The following is a 15,414-nucleotide window of genomic DNA, read 5'->3' as shown; positions in this document are numbered from 1 at the left end:
TGCGAACTTGTTGGGATAAGTCAATCATCTCTTGCATCTTTGCGCCCTTTAGATCTGGAAAGGCTGGGGATGGTGTCTGAAGGGCTTGGGGAAAAGGAACCTTTGGAATGTAAGAATCAGGTGATGGTCCCTCCACAATAGGAATGTGCAACCCCTTCCTTGGGAACTGATGAGTGACTACCATAGGTGGTGTTTCTGTACTGGGCTCATGTATTTCCACATCACCACCTGAATTCTCAAGGGTTGACTCAACCTCTGCTTGGTTTTGAGAATTAATGGGCAACGTCCCATTAGTAGTCAAGGGTGCATTAGGTTTTTCCACCCTATTACCACTCCTCAAGATTGTGACCGATTGGACTTGCTCTTTCCCTATACCGTTTGACTATTTGGGTTACCTATTGGTTAACTTGGCAATTGGCCAGCCTCCCTCCTACTTATAGCATCAGCTAGTTGACCAAGTTGGTTCTCTAGCTTATTAATGGACTGAGTATGTGAGTGTAGCAATTGTGTGTTCTGCTCGAGTCCACTTAATGCTTTTAGCACCTTCTCCTCAAAGGATTGATTCTGTTGGGGTTGAGGATATGGTTGCTGTCCACCCCTATAGGCATTGGATTGAAGATTAAATGGTGGCCTATATGGTGGGTTTGGAGGATTATTAGGCACTGAGTTCCACCATGAAAAGTTTGGGTGGTTTCGCCATCCCGGGTTATAAGTGTTGGAAAAAGGATCATTACTCGGTGTAGGGAAACTTTGAGCCACTTGTACCTGTTCCTGAACAAACTCAGGGTATTGTGCAGCCGAAGGACAGTTTGTCACATAGTGACTAGGGCTAGCACATAGGGCACAGGCTTCAGTCTAATTGGGTGGAGGGAAACTCATTGGGAAAGGGGACATAGAATTTTGTCCTACAGACATCAAATAATCCAATTTCTTGGACAGAATGTCAATGTTTGCGGTCATTTCTACAGTTGGATTGATCTCATAGAGACCACCCTTCTTTGGCTGCTTGTGTGTGGAATCTCAGTTCGAGAGGCTGAAGCGTGATGTTGGGAATTCTCACTAAGAGTTTCAAAAAGATCCCACGCTTCGGTCTCATTCTTGTGCATAAATGTTCCTCCACAAAAGGAGTCCACCATCTGCCTATATCGGTCACGAAGACCATCATAAAAACACTGGACTAACTGCCATTTCGGGACAGTGTGGTGGGGGCACTTCCGAAGTAATACCTTAAGTCTTTCCCACGCTTCATGAAATTGTTCACCCTCTAATTGGGAGAAACTAGTAATGGCTCGCTTAAGGCTATTAGTCCGGCCAATGGGGAAGAATTTTTTCAGAAATTCCTGCTGCATTCCCGCCCCTGTAGAAATCCTAACCGAATCTAAGGAATGAGCTCGTGTTTGGCTTTGTCCTTTAAAGAGAATGGGAACAGAAACAACTTTAGGGCATCTTCAGAGAGGTTTTGGATTTTGACTGTAGACCATACCTCTAAGAATTCATCAAGATGTTTGTAAGGCTCCTCATTAATAAGTCCATAATAGGATGGTAACATTTGAATGATGCTGGACTTGATCTCATATTGAGCAGCCTGAATGGCAGGCGACTGAATACAAGATGCAGGGGTATAGGCAGTTGGAGTGAAGTGCTCACTCAGCGGCCTTCTTGGCTGATCCTCGTCACCCATTTTATTACTATCCTTAAGTCTAGCCAAAGATTGCTCTATTTCTAGGTCAAGGGTAGTCAGGTTGGGGTGCAAAGAATGCCAACCATGCATAAAACACAACACAGGTTGAACATGCTAATTAAACAAAAATTGAAACTAGTAAATTAAAACGTGATAACTAATAAAAAAAAAACAATTAATAAAAATAAAAATCAGAACTAAAAAAAATTAAAAACTGACGAAAATACTTACCTGGTGTTGGCGGTTGCGCAATTCCACGTGCTGCCCCCCGATGAACGGTTACACATATGATCTTAAGGGGTTGGGGAAATTAAAATAAACCAAAACACCCAATCTAATGCTGGAAATAAAAATTACATAAAATAAAATAAACCCTAATTACATAAAATCCTAAAAACACCGAAACTAAAAAGAGCAGTCCAAACGCAAAGTCCGTCCTTGCTCTATCTACTCGGTTTCCTTAAAAAACAAAGAGAATGCTAGTTATACGGTACTAAAACTAACCTAATAATAAGAAAAAAAAATTAAAAATAAAATTCTGGAATTATAAAATTAGAACTAAAACATACTAACACAAATCAATCTTAGCAACTGTGCTTCGGTTCCCTAGCAACGGCGCCAAAATTAGATCATGTCGTTAAGTGATAAAAAATAAACCCTAAATTAATCTAGCAAGTAGCAAGTAAGGGGTCGATCTACGGGGAACTGGAAGGCTAAATTACTGAGATGATTAGATGAAAGTGATGAAAATTAAAGTGCAATAAATCTGATTTTAAACTACGAACGAAAGAAAAGAATCTAAGCTAACAACGATATGCAAATACAGGAGAAGACTATCTTTAGGGTTCGAATCCCCAATGGGTTGTTATTCAATTCGGTTGCATGCTTCGGTTTATTATAACCACAGGCCTAATAACACCACAGAATGTAGGATTCTTCCTAGGTATGGACTATCTTGACGAGTACTATCGTCCCTTGCTACAGGGCTTGATACGCTTAGTTCGTTCAGCTATAATCCATCATTGGTACAACCACATAAGAACAAAATACTATTGCTTGAATGAAAAAAATATTGAATCACAGAAACAAAATTCCTCAACTAAATACATCAATTAAAATCATCCAAATAGGGATGGGGCCTCAACATCAAGCAATAAAGAATGCAAACCAGAATTTTACATAACAACTACCATTGGTTCATCTACACCTAAAGATAGAGAATACTTAGCCGCTCATGGCGCTAAGAGATAGGGGGCAGCAATGGTGATCTTCCATGAACGTGATACCCAAGTAGAGAGCTGGAGCGGCTTCAAAGGTGAGGCTGGTTTTCTTGCGGAATGCTGTCCAGGAAAATCCTTAGAAGAAGAAGAAGAAAAGAGAAGAGGAGACGATGAAACGAAAGATGGAATGATGATGAGTGATAATGTGCTCGGTTGTGAATGTTGGAGAGCTAGTCCGAGATGGGAGAGATGAGAGTAATAAAGCAAAGATGGGGAACCTTGAGGAAGTGAAGAGATATTACAAGAGATGGGAGAGAGGGATTGGGAATGGTGAGGGAGATGAGATCGTGGAGGATTTTAGGAGAGATTAGGAGATAGAGCCGTAGGAAGATGGGAGAGATTTAGGAGAGATGGGAGAGAGATGTAGGCAGCATGTGAGGGAAGAGAAGAAATAGGAGAGAGAAGAGAATTGGGAGAAGTAGGAAAGTTAGGAACCGTAGTGGGATGAGAGAGAGAGAGATATTATGGAGGAGCGAGAATTTAACCTAAATTCTAAATTTAATCAAAATCCTCTTTGTGAAAATAACTCCATCCTGACCCCAGATGAACCCAATTCGAGAATTAAAGATGCTCCAATTAATGTTCCGGACGATATGAGCCCAATATCGGATATCTTCTGAAAATTTCCCAATTTTCTAAAATTATGATTATGCCCTTAGGTCTTTATTGAAACTTCTTCCCATCTCACCCTTGATCACATGTGAGTCGATCCATGGGTAAATTGGTGCCTAGATTGCACCAAATCCTTCCATTCAACATCTTTTATGCGCATTACCCCCTAAGACCAAATTCGGTGGAGATAGGTGGGGGCCACCCCCTGAACTCGAAAATACAAGAGGTCTTCATTGGGCCGGGCTTGTGTAGCATTGAACTCCTCCAAATTGGTTTTTCTCAATTTAGGCTCCGAAAATGCACTTATTCTCCAGTTCTTCCAATATGCCGAAAATACCCTGTCCCCTGAAAATACAGAAAAGTACCCAAATAGCTCCATTCTAAGCAGATAAAAATGCAGAATTAAATGGGATAATTTCACACATAAATGTGCTCATCAGCTACCTGGGTATTGAAGTTGAAATCAAAGACTTGGGACCAAGGTTCAAAATCTAGGTATCGGACTCGGTATCGGTCATTGCCAAAACCTTTCCGGATCGGTACAAATCGGTTAGGATCGGTAAAAAAACCCGCCAAATAGTTTTTTTATGGATCGGGTCATGTATTGGCCAAAGTTAATGGATGTTTTGATCTCAGGATCGGATCGGTCAATATCGGTCTAGATAATATAAAAAAAAAAAAAAAAAAAAACTTACAAACTTTGAAAAAGTAAAAAAATATTTAGTCGAATCGGTCAAGGATCGGATTGGCCGATCTAACTAAGTTGGTCGATCCAAGGAACGATCCAATCAAACCTTTCCGTATCGGTTAAATCTCGGGATCGGCCTCGACCGATACCTATCTGATCGGGCCGATATCGGCTGATCCGATCCGAGATCACGAACCATGCTTGGGACAGCTTCGTTATTTCCTTGGCATTGAGGTGGCTAGGTCTGCTCGAGGGATCTTCTTGTCTCAGAGGAAATATACTCTTGACCTTTTGTTTGAGACAGGACTTTTGGGTTGCAAACTGGCTGACACTCCTATTGATGCAAATGCTCATCTCTTTAGTAAAGAAGGTGAGCCTGTGGATTAAGGGAAGATATCAGCGTTTGGTTGGTCGATTGCTTTATCTTGCTGACACTCATCCTGACATTGCTTATGCCATCAGCTTAGTCAGTCAGTACATGCATGACCCATATTTCACACATATGAAAGCAAGTCATCGTATTCTCTGTTACTTGAACTGCTCCAGGCCATGGGATCCTTTTCTCTCCTCATCATCATCTTCGAGTTGAGGTTTTTACTGATGCTGATTGGGCTTGCTCTCCTGATGATCGTTGGTCTACCACAGGTTATGGCACCTTTGTAGGTGGTAACCTGGTTACTTGGAGAAGCAAAAAGCAGGCTGTTGTGGCTCGTTCTAGTGCTGAAGCAGAATTTCGTGCTATGGCACATGGCAGTTGCGAGCTCTTATGGCTCCATGATCTTCTTGATTTGGTTGTTCCTGTTACTCTTCCTATGATGCTTTATTGTGATAGCAAATCCGCTATCAGCATTTCCCAATCCAGTACAACATGATAGGACTAAACATGTGGAGATTGATCGTCACTTCATCAAGGAGAAGCTGGAGTCCGGTCTCATTTGTGTTTCCTTTGTCCCTTCTCTTGATCAGTTGGCTGATGTATTTACTAAGGGACTTAGTGGTAGGATTTTTCATTCTATTGTTTCCAAGTTGGGCATGTGTGATATCTATGCACCAACTTGAGGGGAGTGTTGTAAATGGGTACAAGGGTAGAATTGTCTATTAGGGCTAAAACTTTCCTATACCCTATTCTAGATTGTTCTTCTCCATATTGTAAATAAAGAGGGCTTGTGTCACATTAGGCACAAGTCATTTTTCCCAATCTCAACAAATAAGTTTGTAAGGGAGGCCAGCATTGTACATGAATTTGATTAATGAAATAGTTTGCTTATGCAATGTTGAAATCCTGAGATAGGATAGGTGAGAGGCCTAGGGTGAGATGCACATTCCATTCCCCCATCCCCTTCCATCGATTCTTGAATTCAAACCCTAATTTTGTTCAAATCGATCTCAAGAGTGCTACAAGTTGCTGGGATTTCTTTCAACAGATTGTCACATCGATTTCTTGAAGATTACCACATCATGATCATTGCTGCTTCAATAGGTTACAAATTTGTGGGTTTTTATTTGTTACTTCAACCAAGGAAATTGTTCCCTCATTTGAGTTCCCATTGTTCTCTTGGTTCCCTTATATGATTTCTTGTTTATTGGAGGGTTTTCTATTTGATCCTGCCTGGGATTAGACCTATTCTGGTTCTAGTCTTACATTAGTATTATTACCATCTAGTCCGTTTAATACCCATTCTCGAACATGCTAACTATGGGTTGGGTGGGGAATAAAGTAGATTAGTGGCATAACATTGATTTTTCAAACTAGGAGTTCATCTCTGTGCATAAAAAATTTCCTTTTAATGGTGGGATCTAAATATAGAAGTGGTTAAGAGAACTTAAAAAGTCTAAAATATATCAGATGATTTATTTTAATATTTTCGTTATTTTATTTTTGTAACACAAAACAGGTCACGCTATCAGATGGTACTCTACAGGAGGCAGTGCCAAGGTTCTCAGAAACTGATCTGGAGGTCTCTCGCCATCGTATTTCTGCATTCTTGTCCACACATGAAGCTTTTGGGTTACTTCCTGAGTCGGGCAAGGTTTGGATGCTTCACCCTTTTTTAGAACCCTAGATTTGACAATTTGAATCTTATGGATTCAAGTGTTCTGACTTCAATGTGTCTTCACTGCAGATCATTACTTTGGATGTCGATGTACCTGTGAAGCAAGCATTCCACATTTTATATGAGCAGGTATCTTTTTGATTGTTGTAAGGTTAGAATCGAGGTGCCTTCAATTTATTTTCAGAATCTGCATTTTTCCCTTACATGATTTATACACTGTTGAGGTGACTTAATACTTTTATCTTGACAAATCTTATGCTTAGCTTTTTATGAAGCATTTGGATTTTTGGGAGAAAAGCAATAATTGTTCCAAAATAAAGTTCTCATCCATATAAAATTTGAAAATTTCTGTAGAGAGGGGTGGTGTTTTATGTTGCTTGGGGATATGGGCTTCCATCATGACATAGTATGCACTGGTGTTTCTTTCAGTGATGATATATGCGAAATGGGATATTTCAATTCCCTTTCCTACGCATTTCCTGGAAACTATATTACTAATCTCTGTTTCCATTTTCTTGCTTTTCCATAATGTTCTTTACAACTTCATTTTCTTTGGGGCATAAGATTTAACTTTGTCAAGTACAACACATCTGTTCTGAGTCGAGCTATGTGCAGGGGATTCCCATGGCTCCTCTATGGGATTTCTGCAAGGGGCAAGTTGTCAGCGTCCTTACTCCATTGGACTTCATCTTAATCTTGAGAGAGGTATGTGCAGAAGGAATTTCCTGTTGCGACTGCTTTCTTCAGATAAAAATAATACTATCATTTTTTTATGGTAGAAGTTTATTTCTTGCTTACCATGGTCTTCCATGGTGTTACTTTTGGAAATTAATGTATTTTACTTTAATAACTATTTGAGATACTATGAGGGTGGACCTTGGTGCAATGGTAAGGTTGCTTCAAAGTGACGGTCACGGGTTCGAGTGGTAAGGCTGCGTACATTATAACCCTCCCCCAGACCCCACAGTGGTGGGAGCCTCGTGCACTGGGTACGCCCCTTAACTATTTGGGATACTACCATATTGATCTGGATTGTGGGAAAATCTTGTATATACTACCAGGCATTCTTCTTTTTATAGATAGTTCTAATCCAGGAAATTTGTGGAACTTACTTATGAAGGGTCCTATGATCTTCATTTGGTGGGCATTCAAAGTCATTATTTTGGTGATTTTGATGGAGATTTTTGGGATATTTTACATATGCAAGTCTTAGTCTTCGCCAATATTAGAACCATAGTTGTCAAGGCTTTGCCTTGGCGTCCAGGTGGCATATTTGTCACGGCATCTAGGGGACCCAAGGCGTTGGAGGGTGTTTGGGCATTAAGGCAACACCAACAAGGCACCCCTTGCTGAACGCTTTTCTTGGGTCACCTTGGCGTCCAGGCCCCCTCCAATGCCTTGGGGGTCTCCTAGTTGCCTTGACAACTATGATTAAAACTTTACCGTATCTTGCAAACCTCTAACTACCTTGATTGCAATTTCCATACTTAGAGCCATCAGCCAAGTCGCCAACTATCTCCCGTCAATGAGCCATGCATTCTTATTGAATTTCTCTGCCCACTTTCCAATAAGAGTAACGCATGTCCCCTTGATCCAACAACCAATACCCGAGAATCTTTTTGTCTGGCAAATCTCAAGTTAACAAGTTGGTTTTTCACTAAATCTGAGTATACACTTTCTAATATAAGTGATGCATGGCCAGTGGCCTTTGATCCAACAGCCAATGCTCGAGAATCTCTTTGTCCTGCAAATCTATCTCAAGTTAATAGGATGGAATTTTCTCTTCTCATTTCCACCTTATTAATGATAGTATCTCCGGGTTACATTTCTTTAATCTCTGATACCCCTTGCTTGTGTTGTTCAAATAGACATGAAATAAATTAGAAGGCTTGCTAGGGTTCTTTTCACGGCTGTAGATCTGACTCCAATGTAGCTGCTTTTCAGGCACCCTTGACACTAGTCATATATTTCCTTCTTTCCACTACTGGCTCCAACATATTGGAGGGTGTTGCTCTATTTTGGACATAGGCTATTTAACTTAACACAAATTTTGAGATAGCTTAAATTGAGAAACTTAAGAGATTACTTTTTTGCTTGTTTGCTTGACATATTACAATTATGACCCTACCCAGACCTCGCAGTGGAGGGAGCCTGGTGCACTGTGTAGCCCTTTTTTTTTGTTTCCCTTGACATATTACAGTAGTCTTTATGGGATATGTGAATACCATAATAAGTTCCACTCTGTTATATCAAGATTCAAGAAGTTTTATCCTTTTGATGAGCTCCTTAAGGTTCCTTATTATGTTTTCTTTCTTACAAGATATTTTACACTACAAAAACTCTTAACCTGCTAAAATTGCAGCTTGGGAAACATGGTTCAAATCTTACTGAGGAAGAGCTTGAAACACACACTATCTCTGCTTGGAAGGAGGTAAAACTACTTCTTAACCAGCATGTTGATGGGCATGGCCGAGGTCCAAGACGTCTAGCTCATGTGAGTGTTTCCTTTTTTATTTTTCTACCCTTCTCTTGCATGTTTCTGGAGCTGTCACCTTCCTAGTTCAGTTGTCCTGTTCATTAATTGCAAAGTGGGTTTTTTGAACCAATTAGTTACTGGTGATGGTGGTTATGTTGAATTTTTTTATAGGGTTACAAATCGCATCTCTTTAGGTATGTCATATGTAGAAGCTATTAAAGGGGCAAATTTGGAACTATTTTTCATTAACAGGTGTGCTTTTGTAATTTGCAGCTTGTTATAGTGATAAGAGCAAGTACTGAGTAAGACAGTCAATATACTGTCAATCTCGTTTTTCTCATCTGTCTTTCTCTCTATCATTTTCCCTCCTCTCTCTCAATCGATTGGGGTTTTATTGCAAAAGCATCCATGGTCATAAAATGTTCTATCCTTTTCCCTCCTCTCTCTCAATCGATTTGGTTTTTATTGCAAAGCATCTATAGTCATAAAAATAAACATAAAGATGTTATCTCCCAGTGCCAGAGTCTGAACTGGAATAGTCTTTAATGGGACAATTGGGCATTTTTGGTCGGTGGTTGAATGGTCTGAATCAATCTGATTGCCTGGTCTAATGGTCTTTTTAAACACTAATAGTGTGCAATTGTCATGCTTAAAGTGGTTTTGCATCTTTGGAAGCTCCCCATCCATGTTAGTAGATGGGTTTTGGTGGAAGAGAGTAGCTACTAAAAGGAATTTGTGGTGAACTTGGAGGGAAAAGAAAAAGGTGTATTAGATCTTTAAGTTACTTGGACGTAGTTTGGTGAAATGAATAATTAATTTTGTCAGATGGGAAATATGAGGGAGAAAAGGAAATTTGTAGGTAATGTATTGTAGAAAATGATACCAGTAAGGAGCTTATTTGAATTTGTTGGAAGCCTTATCAATTAGGATGGAGTGACTTCCTATGGCATCGTCGAGTCTAGACATTTCATCTACTGGCCTACAAATTTGAAAATTTGGCTTGAAAGAAGATTTGAGGAATAACCGAATAAGAAATATGAAGTGTTATCAGGGTTTTGAAGTGATAGTTTCGTTATTTCTTCTTGTAAGGAATGGTGGGATTATAAGGTGACCTATTTGGGATATTTAATTTAAGGAGTTCAATGAATGGCAAGTTGGGATATAAAAAAAAGGGAACAATTTCATGTACCTGCTTCCCCAAAATGTCAAGGGATGGTGCTATCAAAGACTGATGCCTGATTTTTGGGTTATCCATGATGATTAGGACCAACTCCCCTAACTTCCAAACTGTAGCTTCTTCTTGTTAATATAAAGTCTGTTCTTGTTTCATCAAAAAAAAAAAAAAGACTGACGACTGATTCTGTGTGGTAACAACTATATACAAAATGGTGGCTGAAGTCTTGGTATGATGTTGAAAGTGACTGGATCTGTTATATGTCCTAGGATGTTTAAACAAGACACTGAGGTCCTTGTAATAGAGTAGGTTTCATTCCAAGAAGTCGGCTTGGGGGTATGATTTCTAAAACTAAGTTGTAGAAGTCTTGTCAATTGTTATCATGTGGAAGGAAACTCTTATATCAAGTTAATGGAAGGCTTGAAGTTATGGGGTTTGGACAGAAGAGAAAGCGTTGGATGGGGCTTGATTTTGTATGGGTTCTGTTTCTATCTTAATCAATGGGGTTCCGAGGAAGGTGTTTAATTCCTTGCATGGAATTTGATGAGAGGAGCCTTTATTTTTCCACTTTTATTTCTGTGTGTTAGAGTTATTTAGCAGAAATCTGTGGATATCATGGATCTAGTTAAGATTATACTTAAGTTTATTTTGGGACGTAATGATGGTGAGGTTAAAATTTGGGATGATTTTAGAAAGTTCTGTATGTCTTGGGCTTGATGGTGAACTTTGAAAATAAAGTGTTTCGATTATTGAGGAAGGTATGCTAGGGGAAGGGGATGATCATTTGGGTTTTGAGAGGAGGGAGGGGGTTAACTTTGGGCTGGGATAAAGGCCTGCCTGTCTCATGTGGAGTCCAGTTTTAGAAAAGATTTAAGGAGGTTGAAAGATTTGGAGTGGTTTTTGGACAGATGTGATAAAAAACTTGGTTGTCTGACTATTAATCTGCAGACCGGGCGAAATGTTAAAGCGGTGAAGTGGCTACTTCAGTTCATTGTAAGAGAAATCTGCATGATTATGAAGTGAAGGAATTTTAAAGTCTTCACAATGCATCTTTGATTGTGCTTTGCAGAGATAAAGTTGTGGAATTGGAGGATGTGGCCAGAGTTTTATTTCCCATTAATTCCTTTTATCTGGTGTCTCACGAAGTGTTTGGTCGAATGAAGATGGAAGATTTGGGATAAAGGGGCCCCACATAGAATGGAGATCTGTGTCAATTCTATCTTTCGACGTTCTGGCTGTTGACAGCAGAAGAAAAAGAGGTTTAGACTTGCTTAATAGATGCTGCATCAGCTTTCAAGCAGATGAAAATCACCTTACTCATTCTTGAAATGTGTGTTGCTATTGTTTGTGGGTTATTCAGCTTTGCTTGGACTCCTTCCAAACTTTCATAGATGGGTATCAGATTGGTGATATTGTCTGACCCTGTATCAATGCTGGATGGTACTGGCTGGATCTTTTGTATGTGATGGATTGCTGATGCTGTTGAAACTGGAAACCTAACCATGATCATGAAGCAACAAAGAAAGAAACACACAAGAAAACAAAACAACAGGCAATCACAACACAAAGATTTACGTGGTTCGGCACTTAGGCAAGATACCTTTGGCCATGGGTCGGTGAGAGTATCTTCACTAGCAAAGGAGAAACAAGGTTACAAAGTGAGGTCTTTGCCTCACACCTCTATCCCTTACAAGGAATTTTCCACAACCCTAAATAGCCCCCATGTTAGCCCTAAAAGTAATGTAAGACTGGACCAGAATAGGTCTAATCCCAGGCAGGATCAAAAAGAAAATCTCCCAGAACAAGAAAGAGAGCAATGGAAGATAAGAATAAGGAAAACAAGAGAACAATGGGAAGTAAGAGTAAGGGAAACAAGAGAACAATGGAAACTCAAATGAGAGAACAATTTCCTTGGTCAAAGTAACAAATAAAAAAACCACAAATTTGTAACCTGTTGAAGCAACTTGGGCTGGGATCTTCATTAGTTGGATGTTAAGAACGCCTTTCTCAATGGCGAGTTGGAGGAAGAAGTGTATATGGATATTCCACCTCGTTTCTCGAGCTCTCGAACTCAAGGAAAAGTGTGCAGGCTGAAGCGTGCACTGTATGGGCTGAAGCAATCACCCCATGCTTGGTTTCGGAGATTTCATCAAGCTATGGTTGCAGCAGGATATTCTCAAAGCAATGCTGACCATACGCTGTTTATCAAAAAATCAGGTGGAAAGATTGCTGTTTTGATAGTAAATGAGGATGATATAGTCGTCACTGGTGACGACATTGGTGAGATTTCCAGGCTCATGAGCTTCTTGGGCAAGGAATTTGAAATCAAGGATCTTGGCTAGTTGCCCTACTTTCTAGGTATTGAAGTTGCAAGGTCCTCTAGTGGTATTTACTTGTCTCAAAGGAAGTATGTGTTTGATCTCCTCTTTGAGACAGGTATGTTGAGGTGCAAGCCAGCTGACTCTCCCATTGAAGTTAATTCCCATTTGGTAAGCAAGGAAGGTGATCCCGTGGACAAAGGCCGTTATCAGCGATTAGTCGGATGTTTGATTTATCTCTCTCATACCCGTCCTGACATCGCCTATGCAGTTAGTTTGGTTAGCCAGTACATGCATGACCCATATTCTTCACCCATGGATGTTGTGCTGCATATTCTCTGTTACTTGAAATCTGCCCTAGGCCGTGGCATTCTCTTTGCTCCTCATGATCATCTTCGCATTGAGGCTTATACAGATGCTTATTGGGCAGGATCACCCGATGACCATAGGTCTACTTCTGGTTATGGCACCTTTGTTGGTGGTGACCTTGTCACCTGGCGGAGCAAGAAGCAATCGGTGGTTACAAGATCTAGTGCTGAAGCAGAATTCAGGGCAATGGCACATGGTATTTGTGAGCTTCTTTGGCTTCAGCGTCTCCTCACTGATTTGGCTGTACCTTTCATTCTTCCTATGCGGCTTCATTGTGACGGCAAATCAGCTATCAGCATTGCTCACAACCCACAAATCAGCATGACCGAACAAAACATGTGGAAATTGATCGCCACTTCATCAAGGAAAAGCTGGATTCGGGTCTCATCAGTGTGTCTTTTGTTCCTATCAACGAGCAACTGGCTGATGTCTTTACGAAAGGTCTTAGTGCTAAGGTCTTTCATCCTATCATTGGCAAGTTGGGCATATGTGACATTTATGCACCAACTTGAGGGGGAGTGTTGTAAAATGGGGTACAAGGGTATTTATGTCATAGTTATGTCATAGGGGTATTTTTGTCTTGTACTCATATTCTAGAATGTTCTCCTCCTTATTATAAATAAAGCTGGCCTGTGTCCCATAAGACACAAGTCATTCTATTATTTCAACAAGAACATTGTTGGTTGCCTGCGTGAGTCTGTGGTTATGTGTGCTTCCCCTTCCCCTGCAAAGCTTCTTCTCAGGAATCTTCCCTCTCCTAACCGGCCCTCCACCAAATTTGGTATCAAAGCCGAAGCATCCCTCCCTATCAATCTTTCTCTTCTCATTCTTCTTCTTCCAAAACCTCTTTTCCCATTACTATTCTACAATGACAACAGTAAACCCATCTCCCTAACCTTTCGACACCTCATCTTCCCTTTCCGTCCCCCATTGTAACATACTCCTTCCAAAGTTCTGTCAAGGTAAAAAAAAAGGGAGACTTTAAACTCTCGCGTCCACCCTTCTGTCAATATATTTTTTTTCCAAACCCCCTGTGATATCATACCCCAACCCATCCCTCCATTCAATTCTAGCAACAACCCTCTCCCATCTCCCCGTAGCAACTCTAACTTACCCCTTTGATTCCACAGATTCACCTTCATCACCCCCTCTTTACCCTGACTTCGATCAACCCCCATTCCAGGGTTCCAAAAAAAATAAATAAAGAAAACGTCATACCTGATCACAGAAGACACCATCTCTACCGGTTGTCAAGTTAAGCTCCACCCATACTTGGTCGGCTTTCTCGCAACGAGTCAACTCCTCAAAGAAACCAAAACCCACCTTTGCTGGTTCTGTGTCCTAATCGAAGTTGAAGTCCCACTTCTGGTAGAAGATGTGTCCATCCCTCCCTCGCATCCACGCCTCCTTCGAAGTCGCAAGCCTTCCTCTGTTGCACTCACCTTGCAACGGCTGGTTTCAGAAGAAGACTCCAAGGTGAAGTCACCTACCTCTCCCACGATAAGTTTCCTTTTTCAAACCCTCTTTTCCCATTATACCTCCTGAACATCCTTTTATTCAAAGTTGTCTTTAATTTAACCTTCCATCCTAATTTACCCCCCACCTTTAATTCTTAACCTTATTTTGCCTCTCCCTACTATTATATTCCACAAACCCTTGAAGATTTTTTTAATTACAATTCTGCCATCCTCTTAAAAATTTCCATTTTTTTACTGTTTTGCCCCTATCCTTTGAGTGCTCTCTTGTTTATTTTAGCCATGGTAGCCAATGATGAGGTTCTCCAAGCTCAATTCTTATAAAGGTGAGACTGACACAAAAATTTACACCCTCACTGAATTTGTCGGTACCCTCACCGCAAGTGTCAGTTCCTTCCATACTATGATGACATCCATGCAAGCTTCGATTGACCGACTGGTGGCTTCTAATAAAGGAAAGAGTCCCATGCAATTTGGGGATTCTTCCAACTAAGTCCCACCGGACCCATCTCATGGTACACCACCACCACCTTATGGAGTTGGTCGATATGATGATTATGGATATGAAAGAGCAGCAAAGCTGGACATCCTTGATTTTTATGGGGGCAACAATCCGGAGCAGTACCTTGACTGGATTCATACTTTGGAGACATTTTTTAGATTGTACGAATGGTCTCTGACCGTCCCTTGTAACTAGGCTTTTCCATTGCTTGTTTACTTGTATGGTAGGTACTACTGCTTGACTGGAGTTAGCGAAGCCATAACAAGGTGGCAATAGGGGAACCTGCTGCTGGAACAAATCCTGGTTTTTCTTGTTCGGGATTAGGCCCAAAAAGTCTTGTTTGCAGAGGCCAAGTTGAAAGGCACGGCTCGAGTATGGTGGATCAAGCACAAAAACATAATCGGACCCGAGGCATTGGGTTAGTCACTACTTGGGCCGAGATGAATGAAGCCATGAACCAAAGATTCTTGCCTATCGACTACAAGCAGCGATGCACCTCAGGTTTGCATAGTTGAAACAGGATAACATGACAGTTGAGATGTTTGTTGTCAGATTCTAATATTTTGCCCCTCGATCTGATTTTGAGTGGTATGAAGAAGTATTGGTGGCACAGTTCCGCATGGCTTGCATCCTCAATTCAGTGCTGCACTCACATCCAGTCGACTGCCTACAATGGAGGATGTTGTATAGGTGGAATATATGAAGTAGAAGAAAGTCTGAAGCGACCATACACTCGGAGGACTTTTACAGACACTTTTCCTAAGGGTCCCAATTCTAGTCAACAA

The 15,414-nt window shown here is 40.7% G+C and overlaps 1 protein-coding gene across 2 annotated transcripts in view; it reads left to right on the top strand.

Annotated features, from left to right (window-relative positions):
- The window catches only part of LOC122668050 (sucrose nonfermenting 4-like protein), a 71,949-nt gene that overhangs the window by 37,615 nt on the left and 18,920 nt on the right, over window positions 1-15,414 (top strand). The window contains exons 5-8 of one of the 2 annotated variants that reach the window (XM_043864587.1): window positions 6,157-6,291; window positions 6,385-6,444; window positions 6,931-7,020; window positions 8,678-8,809. In XM_043864587.1, the coding sequence (XP_043720522.1) occupies window positions 6,157-6,291; window positions 6,385-6,444; window positions 6,931-7,020; window positions 8,678-8,809 (417 nt within the window). The remainder of the gene's footprint in view (window positions 1-6,156; window positions 6,292-6,384; window positions 6,445-6,930; window positions 7,021-8,677; window positions 8,810-15,414) is intronic. The other variant, XM_043864588.1, reaches the window with a different exon arrangement.

The sequence above is a fragment of the Telopea speciosissima genome, chromosome 7, assembly GCF_018873765.1.
Source record: "Telopea speciosissima isolate NSW1024214 ecotype Mountain lineage chromosome 7, Tspe_v1, whole genome shotgun sequence".
NCBI lineage: Eukaryota > Viridiplantae > Streptophyta > Magnoliopsida > Proteales > Proteaceae > Telopea > Telopea speciosissima.
Note: the sequence above shows the minus strand (reverse complement) of the source record. Positions and strands in the feature narration are given on the sequence as shown.